The sequence below is a fragment of the Arvicanthis niloticus genome, chromosome 26 (genome assembly GCF_011762505.2).
Source record: "Arvicanthis niloticus isolate mArvNil1 chromosome 26, mArvNil1.pat.X, whole genome shotgun sequence".
In the NCBI taxonomy this organism is placed as follows: domain Eukaryota; kingdom Metazoa; phylum Chordata; class Mammalia; order Rodentia; family Muridae; genus Arvicanthis; species Arvicanthis niloticus.
The window spans coordinates 30,863,790-30,881,810 of NC_133434.1; the positions used below are offsets into that span (position 1 = coordinate 30,863,790).

At 44.4% G+C, this 18,021-nt stretch overlaps 1 protein-coding gene across 5 annotated transcripts in view; it reads left to right on the top strand.

Annotated features, from left to right (window-relative positions):
* Positions 1-18,021, top strand: part of Thsd4 (thrombospondin type 1 domain containing 4) — a 562,869-nt gene that overhangs the window by 467,047 nt on the left and 77,801 nt on the right. For all 5 annotated transcript variants that reach the window (XM_076925454.1, XM_076925453.1, XM_076925455.1 and 2 more), the window contains one exon: positions 14,124-14,328. In XM_076925454.1, the coding sequence (XP_076781569.1) occupies positions 14,124-14,328 (205 nt within the window). The remainder of the gene's footprint in view (positions 1-14,123; positions 14,329-18,021) is intronic.

Sequence of the window (18,021 nt, forward strand, 5' to 3'; positions counted from 1 at the left end):
TTGCAGCCTCGGGCATTAGCTTCTCCCCATCTGGAATCGGGGACCTTAGTGTCTACGTAATGGCTAGGAGGAAACGATCAGCTTGTTTAAGTGACAGGTGACATCAGGAAGTCTTCTGAGCCCAAGGAATGACATGCTGACAGCAGCACCTTGGGAAGATAAATCTCACGTGCACATGCAGAATAGATTACCTCAAACCGTGAGGCTTTGCCTTGCTGATGCGTCCACATCTGGGGGCATGATTTAAAAGCTCATAAATATGGTTAGGATTTTAAGGAAGGGACTGGAGAAAATTAGGAACGTCAAGGTTGCGTCAAGGAAGGTGAGGGATCAGTATTTATCCAAACTGGTTAACATGTCCCAGACATTGGTTGTCACAAGTTTGTATCCTTGGTGTGGTCACTGGGAAGCACACGCAGGCAGGTGTCATGTCTGCCGTTATTCTACCTTTTGGGTTAGCGTTACAAAAGCAAGGACATATTCTGCCAGCATGAGTGTTATTCATCTGGCCGCCACCTGCGTTATTGTTATGGAACACACTGACTCTGACTTTGACAGACAGCCTTGTTCTCAGCCATCCTTCGAAAGAAGTATAAAGAAGCCTTCATGTTTAAATATTTTAGCCAAATGCCTTCCTTCTGAGAATGCATGAAGTGCAATGTCTTTATTACCCGGTGAAATAAATGTTCATATCGGATATGTATATGGTTAGAAGAAAGACTAAAGAGGAGTTATCTCTAATTTCATGGTGACTATCAGAGCCTGAAAGAGTAAGCACTCAGAGTGGGCCATAACATCTTCCAAGAAACCTGGTGTGTTTTTCCTTCAGTCATAAATATTAACTGGAAGTTTCCATTCCCAGAAAGACAAATGAGAAAACTAGCCACGGTTTCAGTGAGAACTTTGAGACCTATGAAATTCAGCATAAGAGGAAGGGTTTGTGTGATACTCACCCCACACTGCAGGAGTGGATGGGTATGACAGAGGTTCTCACAGAAGCCACTGGGGAAGCTGTAGAAGAGGCTGTTATGTTCTAGTCAGTCCTTGTGTGAGGAGAGGCCTTGGGCTGGGAGCTGAGCCTATGTGGAAGGGTCTTAGGGAGGACTGGAAAACAGCCCAAGAAATATAAACAAACATATGTGCCCCTTGTGCAACCAGCAACCAGGCTTTATTCTTACTGGGGAAGAGGAATTTCCACTGCCCTAAGGACTGTTCAACCAGCAGAGAAGGAACCCCAGGCTCCTAAGCCATGAGGCTTAATTGTAATTGTACCTCACAGCCACCTCCCCTGTGTCACCTTGGACATAAAACCTCTCTAAACGTTACTATAAGTAAGAAGAATGATTCCTACCTCTCAAAATTCTTGAGAATTCAAAAGGATGGTATGTGAGATTTTGAGGCCATGGTGGATACTCCAGTCAAGAACTGGCACATGTATCCCTGCGGCTTCCTACCATTCAATTTTCCAAGGGATGCTTGAATCTCTGTTTGTGTGTTTTCCATCTACAGTTCATCTAAAGGCTGTGGTGCAGCATGCCTGAGTTACAGACAACCTCTGACCACCTCTCTTGCACTTCCTAAGTCAGCTTGATCTCTGTTCTCTGAGACTTCATCATCGCTGGCCTCCAAGAAAAATTGCAAATTTCACACTTAAAGCCACGTTTTTTTATAAATAGAAATAAATGCTAGGGAGATGTCTTCATTGGCAAAGTGCCTGACTTGAGTTCAGTTCCTTAGCACCAACAATAAAAACTAGGCGTGCTAGTACATGGTGGTAACCCCACACGTCAGAGGCAGAGACGGGAGGATCCCTTGGAACTAGGAGGATGTAGCCAACTGCTGAGCTACAGATACAGACAGAGAAACAATTTCAACGAACAAGGCAAAGGGACGGGAGGAATGATTCAGTAGTTAAGGGCACTGGATGCTCTTCTAGAGGACCTGGGCTCAATTCCCAGCACCCACATGGTGGCTCATAACCATCTGTAACTCCCAGTCCAGGAGACTGACACTCTTCCAGCCTCTGTTAGCCACTTACACGTGGTGCACAGACAGACATGCAGGCAAAACACCCATATACATCAAATAAAAAAAATAATTTTAAAAAAGCAAGACAAAGAAGGATGAAGGAAGACATTCAGTCTCAACATCCGGGCTCCACTTGCACACCCTCGAGTGTGCACATGAACCTGCACACACGGACATGCACACACATACATATAAAAAAAAAAAACCAAAGTTATAAGAAATCTTTCTGAAGGGGAAGATTGCATAATTAAATTATAACCAAAAAAAAAAAAAAAAAAAAAAAAAAAAACCAGAAGTAATTTAAAAAAAAAGAATTCTCCAGAAGTCTTGTTCACCAGAACAGTATCTAAATGTAACTCGATCTCTGTGATTACAACTGTGCTGTCACTCTGGCCAGATCCCCCACACACACACACACCTGAGAACCATGTGTGAACAGAGGTGGTATTTCAGGGGACTGTACAAGCAGACCAGCCCTCCTTTGGGTGCAGAGGTGTGTGTGCCTTGTGTGGGATAAAGCAGCCAGATTCCCGATGAGCTGAGTACTGAGCAAATCACGGGGAACCTTGCAAACATAGGGACGACCCACGTGCCCTCTCCTCAGGTCCTTTCCCATGCCAGTTCTGAACAAGCTACCTTCATCTGCCTTGTGGATTAAGCCTCACAGGAGGCCTGTGAATTATCATGCTTCAATGCTGTCATCTTACAGGTAGCAATGCCCCACGTGGCTGTATGATATGTTAGGAATCTTCTTAGGTAAGCAGCCATGGATCTAGAGAAAGACTCTCAGAAGTACGGGCCCACGGAGGAGACGCCTTCAGATTATGGAATTGGAGAGGGGCTAGGACCTAATGCCCAGACTTTTAAGGCGGGTAGATAGGCACAAGCCTAGATGGAGACCTCAGTGATAGTTTGGCAGAGCTGAGAACTGGAGGTGTTTTAAGTCCCAGCAGGTGAACTTCAGATTCGAGGTCACCACCCTCTGGGTCCTCTCCCTCCCACTTGTGGCTTCTCAGTGGCTCTCCACCAGATCCCATTTTCTCTCCTGCCTTTTCTCTCCATCCTCCCCCTCCTTTCCAGCCTCGGAGAGCAGGCTTTTCTTTACTGTTGTATGTTTTGCATGCTGGAGATCAAACCCAGGACCTTACACACACTATTGCTGTACCAGTGAGCCATATCTCTAGCGTGAAGCCAGTCCTTCCCACGTGGCCTTACGTCGAGTTAGCCATTGTCTGTTATCTTCCTGCCATACTTTCTGCAGATCCCCAGACCTCAGACTCACATTGCCCACCCAACCAGTTCATCCACTCTAAAAGGAGTGTCTGCCGTTTGCAAGGAGTAGCTACTGTGCCTGTGTGGATAAAACTGCCCTCCCCTGGTCAAAGGAACGTAATTAAGAAGGGAAGGAGGTAGGACCATTTGATGGGGGAAACAGTCAAACCCGAGCTGAAGAAGGAGGACACCATGGTGTCATGAGAAGGAGGCTGTAGGCAGGAAGTCCTCACCCAGCCAACTTGGAGAAGTCCCTTCCTTTCCTGGGACTTGGTTTCTCTGTCTGTAGAGGAGGAGGCTCACTCCAGATCCTCCAGTGCTTTTGAGGACCCAGCTTCTCAGGGGTATGAGATTTCAAACATATCTTCTCTCCACCTTTGCTCCCCATTGTAAATATCGCATCCGGAAGGAAGCTTTCCAAAGGCATTTTGTTTTCCATGTGAAGCCAAAGAGCGATCAGGTTGTGTTGTCTTAGTTTTGACTGGATAGAGACTTGGTTGTCATTTCAAGGGCTGGGATGCAACCTGAGTAAAGAAGAAAGAGTGTACAGTAAACAGGAAGTGACCTAGCAGGTCAAACGATCCCAGACTGCAGCAGCTTTGGCCTCCCCGTGCGTGCCTCCCAAAAAGAGAAAGAATTCTTTTAAACTGTCTATGGAGAAACCTGTGGAAAAACACAAATCTCCTTACATCCTGCTTATTGACCTGAAAATGCATAGAACAAAGGGTATTGATGATGGCAGATAAGACCAGAGGCAGGAGCCACTAGTACATGGGCGACACGAGCAAGTTCCAAAATCTCTCTGAGAGCTGGGCCTCACTAGAGTTGGTTGCTGTGGGAATTCAACACCATGAGGGAAACACTCCCCAAAGCACTTCAGAAACATAGATGCTGTCGGTAAGCAGCAACTGAATGAGCCACTGCAGCTTGGATTTGTGGGATACTTTATGCTTAACAGGCTCCTACTGTAACAGTAGTTTGGTTTCTCTTCATTCTCTCAGAACTTCCATATAGCAAGCGAAAGGGTGTGAATAACAACCCTTAAAAACAAAAGAACATACCCTTGGAGAAAGTGAGCAACTTGCCCAAAAGTTTTCACTGAGTATGTGGTTCAACTGAAAAATCCACCTTTTTGGTCCAGAAAGTTCTGGGTTATTTCATTTGTTCTTTGGCTATTCCCCAGTGACAAGAAACAACCACATGGAAAGTCATGAAGGTGACCGACCGTTACAAGATGTGGCTTCTATCATCCAGAAGGGATGGAGCCACTTTGGTGGTTCAGTCTTCAGAGCATTTGGGAACAATCTGATTCAGGACTTATAAAACTGCCTTCGGCCTGGCTCCAGTAAATCTGGCAGGTGAATCAAATCTACTCTAGAAGCCGGATTCAGCTGTCATCTCCTGTTCTTGTGAATAAAGTTTTATTGAGACAGCTTTCAGGTTACGATAGAGCTCAACTGGGCCATGATAACAGAGACCACGTGGTCTAGCTCTGTACAAAAGATTTGTTGACTGTTGAGAAGTAGAACAACACTTTGCAGACTTCTGTGTACTCAGGAGTTACCTGTGGGTACTGTTAAGCTATAGGTTCTATCTGTGCCTAGGGAGGGGCCCAGGGTTTCTTCTAAACATAAAAGCCACCAGTGAAACTGGTGCCTTTGGTTGTGAGCCCAAGCTGCCCGTGCTCCAGAGGGTGTAGAGATCTGGCCAGTGTCCAAGCAGCTTCCACTTGAAGCAGGGCTCTCAGCCCAACAAACTCTGTCCCTCTTAGTTGAAAGTCTGCTTCCAGAACTCAACGCTATAGAGTGCCACTATAGAGTGGTTTCTCTTTGCTTCTTTGTTGTAGAAATTTCCCATTCTGACACCTCGATCACCAGGTCCACAGCCTCTAATGGACATATCCCATCCAATGTAGGATTTTCCTATTGCCAGGCCCCTTCTGAGACCCTGAGAACTTACAACACAATTTTGCCAGATTCATTTAATATCTTTAAGCTGAAGTCACCGTGTAGGTTTAGAAAAACTGTAAGTCCAGAGGTTTCTATTCTTCTACACAATGAACGCATGGACACCTTACTTTTGTATATTATGCTTGTCATTAATCATTCCATGTCCCCTTCCCCCACCCCATCTCAGTCCCTGGAAGGTTAAAACATGAAAGCTACGTGTTTGGCATGTAGCATGGGATGTCTTGCTTGCCTGACAGGTCTTAAAACACTGCTGTGCTTGGTTCCTACCCAACTGTACCCCACAGGAGTGCCAACGTCCTCTTCTGGTTGAATCCATTAGTGAGGTTTTACTCTCTGATGGAACAGGATGGGCCCTGAGACGTGACAGCCGTAGGCTTGATTAAAAGCAGCTTCCAAATTCAGGTTCTCATGCTTATGCGCCAAGAACTTTAATTAGCTGAACCCATCTTCCCAGGCTCTTACATAATAACTTTTCGAATTCTGTATAATAATTAAGGCAGAACAGAGCAAAGAGGGCATAGATGATTCAGGATGGGGGTCAACTGAGAGCAACTCCCTGACCTCAGTCTTGCCTCATTTGAACCCGTGACCACCACCCTTGAAACATTCACAAGCCATATTGAAGTATGTTTTTTGGTGTCTTTATACTTAGACCAGTGACTGACAACTTTATTTTTTTTAGGAGCCAGATTATAAATATGTTAGTCTTTGTGGACAGGATAGTCTGTTACAGTATGACTACACTGCCCTACCATTGTAACCCCCAACAGCCATAAACAATAAGTAAACAAATGGCATGTTTGTGTCCAGGTTGACCTCTATTTACAAACACAGGACTTGGGCCTGATTTGGCCTGGAAGCTGTGGTCTGCTGACTCAGGTTAGACTCTCAGCAGGATCTGTCTGTCTGTTTCCTCTTCATGGCTGCTCTGCCCTCACATCACATTGCCCTCTATTGTGATTAGCGCAGAAAACTTGCCGAATGATCCTGAGGGTCAAGGGTACAAGCACACCTTTGAGAGCACTTTAATAATAATAACACAGAGCGAAGGAGCCAACATTTCCCACGGAGCCTATGTGTTGTTTAACCATTTCCCTATGTTGAACACTAAGGATGATGCCAATGGTTTTATTGTTGATAATAATGCTGTAATGGGCTCTATGATCCTGAAACTGTTGGTCTCATTTCTTATGACTTCCTTTGCATAAATTCCTAGAAGAATGCAGCAAGGGTTGCTAAGTTGCTTTCTCAAGAAGGTGGGATTCATGTGCATTCCTCTCAGTGACGTGAGAGAGGGCTTTATCATATGCAGAAGACTTCTTTCAACGGAATGTCATCCATAAAAGTTTTGGGCTCCATATGTATTTCCACATATTAGTTCACCATAAATACAAGAAAACCAGTGTTAGCTCCAAATCACTTTAATGTTCTCCCACACGGTTGTAATGGCGTGCTTCTAAAAGCTTCATGTTTTACCTCTCAAAGTCACCTAGCCTGCCAGTTGAGATTGCCCTGCTTTGCACATTCGTGATACACGTAGAGAACACCTGCTTCCCATTAGGGTGTTGGAAACCACCCCCACTATCTGAACGCCTGGCACCACCCTCCCTGCCATGATGGACAGAGCCTCCTCCCTGTAAAATTCACCACCAAATATGTCATCCAGATTGCTCATTTCCCTCAGGAAATCTCATTTAGGTTAATTTTGGCACACAAATTGAGGGTAATTCTTGAGCAATTTCTCTTTTGACGGCTTGCAACATGTAAAATTTTCCTACAATGTGTTGTGAAAGAAATCACTGGAAAAAATACTAAGAATATCTGATACTTGTCCGATCACCTTTGTAACAGTGAGATATACCTCTTTTGAAAGGCAGTACCTGGTGAACAGAGAACTCGAACTAGTGGTGGGTAGGTGGGTGGGTGGGTAGCAGATGTTGGCTCTGGATGTCATAGGTAGATGCTGTTTGAACAGTGAGGATAAAGAAGCCATGTAAGAAGTTGTCTTGGGGTCCCCTGTGCCCTCCCTTTGGCTTTTTAGCCATTTTTTAATTTGTCTGAAGGAAGGAAGGATTTTTAGTTGAAGAGTGTTATAGAAGAAGGGATGGGTCCTCTGGTTACACGGGAATGAGATTTACTTAAGAATAGATGCTTTTCAGGCATAATCAAATCCATAGAAATGATGATAACAAGCCCCAGTATTCTCCGAGAAGCTGCCACAGCACATCCAGGGTTCTATCTCTGGCCCTCGTTACCTCATTCTAAAGGCCTGAAGAGGTCAATACTACAGCATCTCCAGTCACAAACCCAAAGGCACCCAAAAGCCAACTCAGCTGGTTGTGCAAAGAGTCAGGACTCATAAGCACAGAGCAAGGGCAGGACCCAGGACTCGCAGACTCCCATGCTCATCTTAAGCATATGATGACACTTTGCTGGGCCCTCCAAAAGAGTTTGGGACTAAACCACCAGTTCTGAGTCATCTCCATTAGACATGAGTTGGTTAGCATCCTGATTCACAAGCCAGAGTTCCCGGCACTGATATCTCGGGATAGAATTGTTTCCAGCACCTTGTAGAGAAGTAGCCTAGCTGTCATCTCACATTAAGTTAGAGACAAAGCCCAGGTCTCTGCCCCTGGCTTCCTTATTCCTGGCTCAATATTCTTCCCCTCATTCCAAACTGCTTTTCCTGCTAGATGGTGGCATCAGGTACACTTAACATTTGCATGTTCTTGAGGGGAGGTGTCCTAGTTTGCTTCCTTCCTTTCTGTGTTTAAACGCTCTGACTATAGATGGGGGTTATTCGTATTTTATATTACACGCCCAGGTCTCAGTTCATTGTTGAAGGGAGTCAGGGCCGAAAATCAAGGCAAGAACTGGAGGCAGAAACCACAGAGGAATGTTGTCTGCTGGTACACTCAACAGTTTTGAGCACGGGCTCAAGCTTAGCATTTTTTGTACAGCCCAGGAATGCCTGCTCTAGAAATGGTGATGCCCACAGTGGGCTGGGCCCTCCTTCGCCTGTTAGTGATCAAGAGGGCCTCTCATGGACATGCCCACAGACCAAGCAAGTCCACACTTGAGGCTTCTTCTCCCGGATGACTCTAGTCTAGATCAAATTGACAATTAAGGTTAACCAGGACAGGGAGAATCAGCTGTTGTAAAAAAAAAAAAAGAAACATTACCCATATGATAGTATTTCACAGACCCATACCCTCCAAGTGTCTATAAATAATGGCAAAATTCAAATATAGTCTACTCTTTAGTTAGCACTCCAATGCCAATGCCGGTGGTAGACATGACTTTGACAATGCCTAGTGTGATGTCATCGTTAGAGGAATCTGGGTAGAAGGTCAACAAAACTCTCTGTGCTGTTTTTACAACTTCTTGTGAGTCCAAGTATTTCAAAATAAATAAAAAGTCCTTACAATAAGAAATTAATGTAATAGGAAGACAAGCTAACATATTTATTCATTTGCTACATGCAGAGTATTATGTTCAAACAGCCAGTGTGGGAGAGATGTATCATATGATTGGTCCTTTACAGGACTAGATAAAAGGCACCTCTCAGTGTCACCTCTGGGCTGAGCTCTGTCCACGATTCTTTGGTGGCATCACCTTGAACTTGTTCTTTGCACTCGGTTACTGCCACCATCCCCTCCTTCCAGCAAAACTGCCATCTTCTGTGTGACCACTGGTCCTTTGACCTCTAATCATTTCATAAAGATTTTTAAAACATGATTCTTGGTTTTGAGCCTTAAAACTAACAGTACAGCCTCACTGAGGCCTTACTGGCCTCTCTGAACTCTTAGCTTCCTGTAGTTTATAGCAATCTCATGTACTGCTTCTAAAATAAAATGAGGGAAAAAAATTGATGTCAAGAGGACCCATAATATAGCAAATGCTCTGTGTGTATTAAACACGACGAAGTTGAAAACAAATTGGGGGGGGGGGGAAGGAGAAAGAAGATGAAAGCTTCCTTCCCTCCTTCTTGTCTGCCAGTCATAGGGTCCTGCTTATTTTGCATCTGAAAAGCTCTCAGACCCCACACCCTACTTCAAGCTGGGATAATGAAGAATCCTCTAGTCTTTATGTAGCCAATTTTCAGTTTCTAAAAGAGATTTAATCATATTCTAGGAAAACATAAACTTTTCTGATAATTCCTTTGTGTGTCAAGTTAGCCCTGAAAATTAATCCCTCCCCAGAAAGCAGAACCTCAGTCTTATTCAACTGGGTATTTTTCCAGATGATGTCCCTGATGTATAGTCACCCAATGACATCATCAATAAAATATATTTTTTCATAGTTAGATCTCGTCATGACCAATACTTCTTATTCTTTGAGTCTGAAGGTCATTTTTTCAGTCAATCAAATTTTCCTTCATTGTATCTGCACTGATCTGCAGTGAAGCCCTGTCGGGAGACAGGTCAGCTCTCATCGAAATAAGTTTTCTGTTGCCTCAGAGCTGGGAATAAAGGTCTTAAATTCATGTTGTCTTCCCAGTCCTCACCTTAGGGCTATCTGCCCTGCTTCATGAAGTGGGTGACATTTTTTTTTGTGACTCTACAGCAAATCCATCTCTCTAAGGGTTGAGAAGCCACTAGAACTCCAGAAAGCTACTCCAGTGGGTTTTTATTCATTGCCTCGGGGAAGAGTCACACACTCTTTGTTTTTATTTCTCTCTTGAGGAGTGAAGTATAGACACTGAGAATCCAAGGTGAGCTCAAAAAAAGGGGGAGGCACTGTTGGCTCTTGGCATCTCATGTGTAGTTACACCCTTCACTAAAGCCAGTCTCCAAACTCTGTAGACATCTGCCGGGAAGACTGAAGTGGCAAAGTCTAGATCCATCCAGATGTGGATGTGACTGAGCTGTGTAGGAAATCAGGTGGGATTCATCCAGCAGTGTTGAGTGTCTTAATACAATGTCTAGCTCAAAAGAGCAAATGAGATTTTACCCGTGTCTCTAGTTGTCTCAAGCAATGTGTACTTGTATAATTTCCCAATGAAAATCCCATTGTGACTGAACTAAAACAGAGAGTTGGCGTGATATGGACTCCATCTTCATTGTCTCTTGTTCATTCTTGAAATGTTCTCCATTCTTTATCAAAAGAGAGTATTTCAATAAGAGACTTTCTAGCCTGCCTGCTCCCCTTCTCCAGGTAGGACACACTCTATATGGCAGCCAACATTATTGTCCTCAAAACGCACCATAAGTATGACCCTCCATTTCATTATACATCTGACATTTGTTGATCCCTTAGATTAACATTCTAGTGCTTCACCCTGAAGTGTCTAATTCTCTGGCCCGATTTCATTCCTCACTGCACCCCCACCCTGCAGTCTATATGTTATAATTTAAATGTAAACTATCTCCCACAGGTCCATGTGTTTGAACACTAGATCGCCAGCTGTGTGTGGGATAGTTTGGGAAGTTTTGGAATCTTTGTAAGTTGTGACCTAGATAGAGAAAGTGGGTCAGTGGAGAATGTGCTTTGAGGCTGTCACTTCCAGCCCATGCTCTCTACTTCCTGGTTGGTACTATCTATGAACAAGCAGCAGTCATACACTTCCCAACCGTGAACTCCACCATGCCTTCCCCACCAGGGTGTACTGTACTGTTTCAAACCATGAGCCAAAATATATCCTTCCACCCTCTGCCAGGCGATCTACCTCACCATTCTATGCACAGCTTTGTCCATTCCTTCCTCTGTGCCTTTGTGTATATGTTCCCTCTCCTCAGATGAGTCCAGGGTTAGCCAGAATGGACCAAAGGTCATAGAGAGAGATCGTAAGCTATAGCTAGGGCTGATCAACTTTCCTGTCTTAGTTGTATGTTGATCTGATAAGATACCATGAGCAAGGCAACTTACAGAGTGGGCATTAAGGGCTTACAGTTCTGGGGGTCTAAGAGCCCATGATGGCAGAGCCAAAGCATGGCACCAGCTAAGAGTTCCCACAGCAAGATTTCAGCAGGATACAGAGAATCTATTGGGAATGGAACAAGCTCACCCATAGTGACATTCCTCCTTCAACAAGACTATACCTCCTCATCCCCAAACAGCCAAGTGGGTACCAACTATTCAAATGGCTGAGACTGATGGGAACATCTCATTCAGACCACCACATTGTCCATAATCATCAATTTAGTTAGACTCTTGGCTTTGGTGGAGTAGGCTTTATTTTCTTTTTAGGTTTGTTTATTTTTATTTTATGTGTGTGTTTACCTATATGTCTGTATGTGAACCACATGCACGTAGCATCCATGGAAGCCAGACGAGGACATCAGATCCCCTGAAACTGAAGTTACAGATAGTCGTGAGCCTCCATGTAGGTGATAGGAACCAAGCCTAGGGTGTAACCACATGCTTTGTCACCCAGCCACTTTGTTTCCTGAAGTAACGACTCTGAGACTGAACTACTATAATAAATGCCTAGGCCAATCGCTTTGGATTGTTTTCCGACTAGTTCATAACTCAATTATCCCGTTTATCCTATTCTGTGAGTGCCACATGGCTAGTCACCTCTTCTTGATTTCATGTGTCTGTCTCCATCAGTGGTCCAGGGTAAATTCCTCCCCACCCCCCCCCCGAGCCTGTCTCTATCCCAGAATGCTCTCTCTGCCCCCACAATTTCCACCTCCCTATTTCCTGCCTAAGCTAATAGACCAACAACAGCATTTTATTAACAAGAGATGCTTTCATACGTTGCCCAAGATTTTCTCTCTACACCTCTTCAAGAGCAGCCAGTGCTCTTAACCAATGAGCCATCTTTCCATCCCCGGGGTCTCTATCTTATAGAACCCCTGATCTGACAGTAGTAGCATTTCTTGTTTCAAAGTAAGTGAGAATGCAAGACAGCAAGGGTGTGGCTATCATTTTTGTTGCTGCCCTGCTAAAATGTTCAGGGGGTGAACACTTCCTTTAAAGGGAAAGACAGACGTAGCAAGCATGGCATTTTGAAAGGCTAATTGGGTATGGATGAATACGTTGCAGTGATGTCCTGTTATTGTCAGAAATAATGTTTTACAGAGAAGCTATTTGTGGAGAGACCAGTGATTGCTGGTGGACTAGTGTGCACTTGGGAATATGGAAGCAATAAGGGGGAGTACATCGCCTGCAGAAATGTCAGTCAAAGCGGAGGAGCAAACGTAATCTGACCCCAGCTACAGGATTCAACCCATAGGACTCACATGGATAGACCCACGGTTATTTAAGGCAATCAGAAGTGAGCTTTGAATGGTCTGCTGGCCACTCCACTCCCACGATGTGGTCTCATGGTTGCTATTAGATTCAAAACCCAAAACAAGCTTGTGAGTCAGTGAGCATATGTCTCAAGTTTTAGAATACCATTCTGATTTCATCTTCTGTAGCCCCAGACCCCAGTGAATAATCCTGTAATCCCAATATTTCATCATCCAAACTACGTTCTGCTTGCTTCCATCTGCCCATGGAAACGTGACAGAATTCTCTGTCAGACCATGAGTTCCAGTTTTGGATTCAGGAAGCAGGATCATGGAGCCCCGTGGAGCCAGCTTGGGCAGCGGGAGAAAGATTTCAATCAAGATTATTCTGTTTTGTTCCAAAGCTTTATTTTTAATGCAAAATAAAATCGTCTAATAGAAACATAAATGGTTGGTGGAAAATAAAGCAGAAAAAAATTGAATAATGAAATTGGGGCCATGAGATTCAAGTTAGACCAGAGTTTCCAAAAACGAGATTGACCGTATAATAAAGCCTGTTACTGGAAGCCCGCCTGCCATGCAGCCTAGTGATGCTTTAGGCATTGGGCTTGAGGAAGGGCCGCCAAGAAACAAATGTGCAAGTGTTCCAGTCTCCAGAACCACAGTTACCAGTGGAGACTCAAAGCCCGAGCTCTTATCTCCCATGAAACTGGGCCAGGAAACAGCATTTTGGGGGATGACTTTGTCACATGGTGGTAGGATCTGCAATGTAGAACAGACTTGGAGGCAAACCTCAGTTTTAAGTGAGGTATTTACGGTGGTTCCAAAGAGATTTAGGAAATTCCCAGAATGGGGCATCCTTGACCCTCCATAGTCCAGGGTGGGAGCCAGGGGTATAAAAACATCTCCACTGCCCCAATTATATAAATGTCAAACCCTGCTTCCTTCCTATTCATTTTCTCCTAATCAATTACCTCGACCGAATGAACTATTGAATTGATCTGTCTCGTTTATTGTGTGGGGCCCCTAACCTACCCCTGAGAATACATTTCATGAGTAGCTGGAACAGAAAGTTCTTGCCCAGAGTAGAGGCTATGTGCATATCTGTTCAATAAAGGCATGTATGAACTTTATATATATATAAATATATATATATACATATATATATATGTATATATATACATATATATATACACACATATGTATATACATATATATACACACATATATACATATATATATATATATATATATATATATATATATATATGCATGTGGGTATATGGGCATACAACTTATGTGTGCATGTGGCAACCAGCAGTTGGTTGATGTGGGTTATTTTCTTCTATTCCTTTCCATGTTACTCTTTGTGTCTCTTACAGAACTGTTTGTCAGTGGTTGGCTAAACTGGGAGACCCTAGGAGCCTTCCCATGTTGAGACTCAAAGCACTTACTGCTGTGCTTGGATTTTTTACATGGGTGCTGGGCTTCAAACTCAAAGCCCCGTGCTTGTACAACAAAGGCTTTGCCATTCTGAGTCATTCCCTCAATCCCGGGAGCAAGGGAAGAAGGTCAGTTAGCGGCTGTAGATCTTCTGCCGACCCTTCTCACTCCTTCCTTCCGTTCCGGAAGCTCCTGATCCACGCTACAAAACCTTCTCTATCTTTTTTTGCAGAGCATTGGATGTGACGACTTCCTGGGATCTGACAAAGTCGTGGACAAGTGCGGGGTGTGTGGAGGTGATAACACGGGCTGCCAGGTGGTGTCGGGTGTGTTTAAGCATGCCCTCACCAGCCTGGGCTACCACCGAGTTGTAGAGATTCCCCAAGGAGCCACAAAAATTAACATTACAGAGATGCACAAGAGCAACAACTATTTAGGTGAGTTCACCTATCTTCTCCACACAGGCACAAGAGACCGTTGCTGCAGTTGATGGATTTGCTGCAGGATACTGGGGTGAACACAATGGTGGCCAGGCATTCCAGGACATTCGGGAAGTGCCATTAGGGTCTTCTTGACCTGCCCTCTGGAATGGGTGTGGGGTGGGGGTATCCATCCAAGAACTAAGTGGTTGACATCTATGTATTTAAATCTGGCTTTACTCTTCTCAAGAAAGATGTGGTCATGAAATGGACAAGACACTCTTCTGAGCTGGGAGGGGCTCTTTGTCAAGCAGGGAGATCTGTTCGTCTTTGTTCTCTTGGGAGTTGGGGGACAGGGGCAGCTGATGGTTCCTCTCAGACTTTCACTCCCTGGAGGCCTTCTCTCTGCTTCATCTGCCTGGGGCCTCAGGCCCTTGTGTGTCTTCTGAGCGGCAGCAGAGCCCTCAGAAGTCACCTCAGCAATACCCAGTTCCCTGCAGGCCAGAGCCTTCCGGGGCTTTCTGGACAGACAGCTAGGTCATCTGAATCCCTTCCACTGTGCAGAAGTCACAGAAGTGAGCACTTACCAGTTTCTACTTCAGATCAGCACGTGTACGTCAGTTAAGCAGATATTATAGGGGTGCCATTTCTGCTTTTTGAGACAGGTCTTGATCTGTATTCCAGGCTGGCCTGGAAGTCATACTATAATTCAGACTGGCTTTCCTTCTACATGCTGGAATCCCAGTCAGAAGTCACCAAGCCTGGCTTAAGGTATCATTTCTTCAAGACATTTAATGAGCAGAAATAGACATTCCGTTTTTCATTATTTGTTGAAGAGGAACTTGTTTAGAACAAATAATGCACCAGGCAATATATTTATGGCTTTTCCTGTATAAAAGCACTCTAAACAGCCTACAGCTTACAAGCTATTCCCAGCCTCATTTTACAGATAAAACAGAGACATACAGAGATCATAGAACTTGTCAAGGTCACACAGCAAGGAAGCAGCAGGGCTGGGTATCAAACCAAGGGACTGTAGCTCTAGGCATGGAAGTTTAGCATGAGATAATACCCATTGGATTCATGTGGCAGTCAGTGTACACCAGAGGTTTTTGAAATACCATTAATTTTGTAGTGTGGTGTGTGTGTTTGTGTCTATGTCTGTGTGTGTCTCTGTGTGTGTGTGTGTACATGGTTACACGTACCTGTGAAGGCCAGAGGCTAACCTTAGGTATCATTTCTTAGATGGCAGCCACCTTGCTTTTGTTCTCCCTAGCCTGGAGCTTGGTGTCTAAAGCTACACTGATTTGTTCATAAGCCTCAGGGATCTGCCTGTCTCTGTGTCCTTGGCACTGGGGCTCCAAGCATGAGCTATTGCACCTGCTTTTATTTTGGGGTTCTAAGACTCAAACTCAGGTCCTCCTAATGTTTGCACGGCAGGCACTTTGCTGACTGAGCCATCTCTCCAGCAGTCACTTTGTAACTATCCCTGCCCTGCCCACTCAAACGCAGCCTGAACCAACTTCACTTGGCCTGACTGTCTAGAGGAGAAAGGAAGGCAGCTGTGTCTCTGAGACAGACCCAATTAAAGCAGAAAACTGTTACATTTTCTCCGGCACATCTAGGAGCCACCAAAGTGGCAGGAAGCCTAGTTTCCCCCTGTAAGCAGTTTGTGTTATTTTAAATCTCCAATAATCATCTCTGTGTTTCCGCCTTTCTCCAATGCTTTTACAAGATCACATCTCAGCACACATCCTGCCTCTCACAATGGAAAATGTTCCTGGGGGTTATTTGAAGTGTGATTGTGTTTAAACACGCTGGCAAACAATGCCAGCTTTTATTAGCTTTATTTTGTTTTTAGTAAATGTTCCCTGGCTATCAGTGGCCCCATTTTGTAATCAGTTTCAGGCTCTTTGGACATACAATGGATATTCTGAGTGGACATTCACATGGTATCGGAATAGAAACAGCCCAGAGCCTTGCTCTTTCCATCTAGAGAATGGGACTTTGTCGTAAGACTCAACAGATATACTTAGGAAGCCTCTGGCACTCACTTATTGGTAATTCACAAGTTTCTTCTTTCTTCCTTTTGTCTCAGAGTTGTCAGGGTATAAAACTTAAAATGGAATACAGCTGGGAGATGGAGATGGCTCAGTGGATAAAGCAAGTATGGGGGCTGGAGTTCATGCCAAGTAGGCATGTTGTCCCAGCTCTGTAATCCAACCCTGAGTCCCAGCATTCATTCAAGAGGCAGAGACATGAGCCCTGGAGGCAAGCTGGCTAGACTAGCCACTCAGTGTGCTCCAGGTTCCAAGTTCAACAAGAGACCCTGCCTCAGTAAATAAGACGTGAAGACTGACGGAGAGAGATGGCCAGTGTCAAACTCTATTGTCTATATGCACACAACCCATACATGTGAACATGCATACAGATATTTACATATATGTACTCATGCATATATGTGCGTGTGTGTATGCGTGTGTGTGTGTGTGTGTGTACGTGTGTACATGTGTACAAATTACAGAATAAAGTTCTCCACTTCCCATAAGAGGGATGAAGAGAGAGCAAAGGGAGAGAAGTCAACTCGAGAGTGACTAAGGAAGTCACTGTGCCCAGAAACCAATATGCTCATGAGAAAGGTCTCATTTATAAGTGTTACATGACGCTGTGTCACAGGAGAGGGAAGCAGAAGCAGGCTGTGAAGGAGGAGACTCCAGGAGTGAGGAGCTTCCAGCCACAGCTTTATGTCACCTGGAGTGTTCTCAACTTCCTGTCTCCTTTTAAAACTCGGGATACAGTTTGCATACCATAAATCTCCCCCTTTTTGCAGTACAGTGGGTAAGGTGGTCTGTTTTTATACCAGGCTTTCTTTATCTAACTCACCTCAACTGGTCAACTCCTGCTCTACAGAGTCTCTTTTCAAAGCAGTTGGTGTGAGATTGCCTGGGTTCTGTAACCAAACATTAGCACACAGGCTCAACCGTGGGTTCTAAACTCCAAGGCTGGTATCCTCATTAACCATTGTCAGACAGCCAAAGACTTTTCAAAGGGCCACGAGTCACCTACTGCACTTGTCTCAAGAAGATTTGGTGGGCCAACAAGATGACTCAGATAAAAGCTCTTGCCTGATGACACGAAGTGGACCCTCTAAGATCCACAGGATGGAGAGAGAGAATCCACTCCCTCGAGTTGCCCTCTGACCTCCAGACATGCACTGTTGTGTGTGTTTTACCCACATGTATAATCTGTGCACCACCTGCCTACCTGGTGATGCCTGGTGCCCAAGGAGGCTGGAAGAGGACATCAAATCTTCTGAACAGTTGTGAGCCACTGTGTGGGTGCTGTGAATCACACCCAAGTCCTCTGGAAAAAAAAAAACCAAACAGCCAGTGCTTTTAACCACTGAGTCATCTCTCCAGACCATAATTAACTTTTTAAAATTCCATTTTCAAAAGGAGTTTAGAGTTATTAACTAGGGGTGTAATTTCAAAACTAGAGTTTGAGAACTGAACAGCAAAAGTTTTGAGATAAAATAGCATTATAGAACCCACATTGACCTCAGACTTGGAATCCTCTCCCCGTGCTGGGATTTAAAGCCTGTAACATCATTTCCAGCTCTGAAAATTTAAAATTTTTTTAAAAGAAGAAGTAAATAGAAGAAAGAGGCATGTTTATCAACAGGCGTTAGCTGATATATTAGTAATATCACTG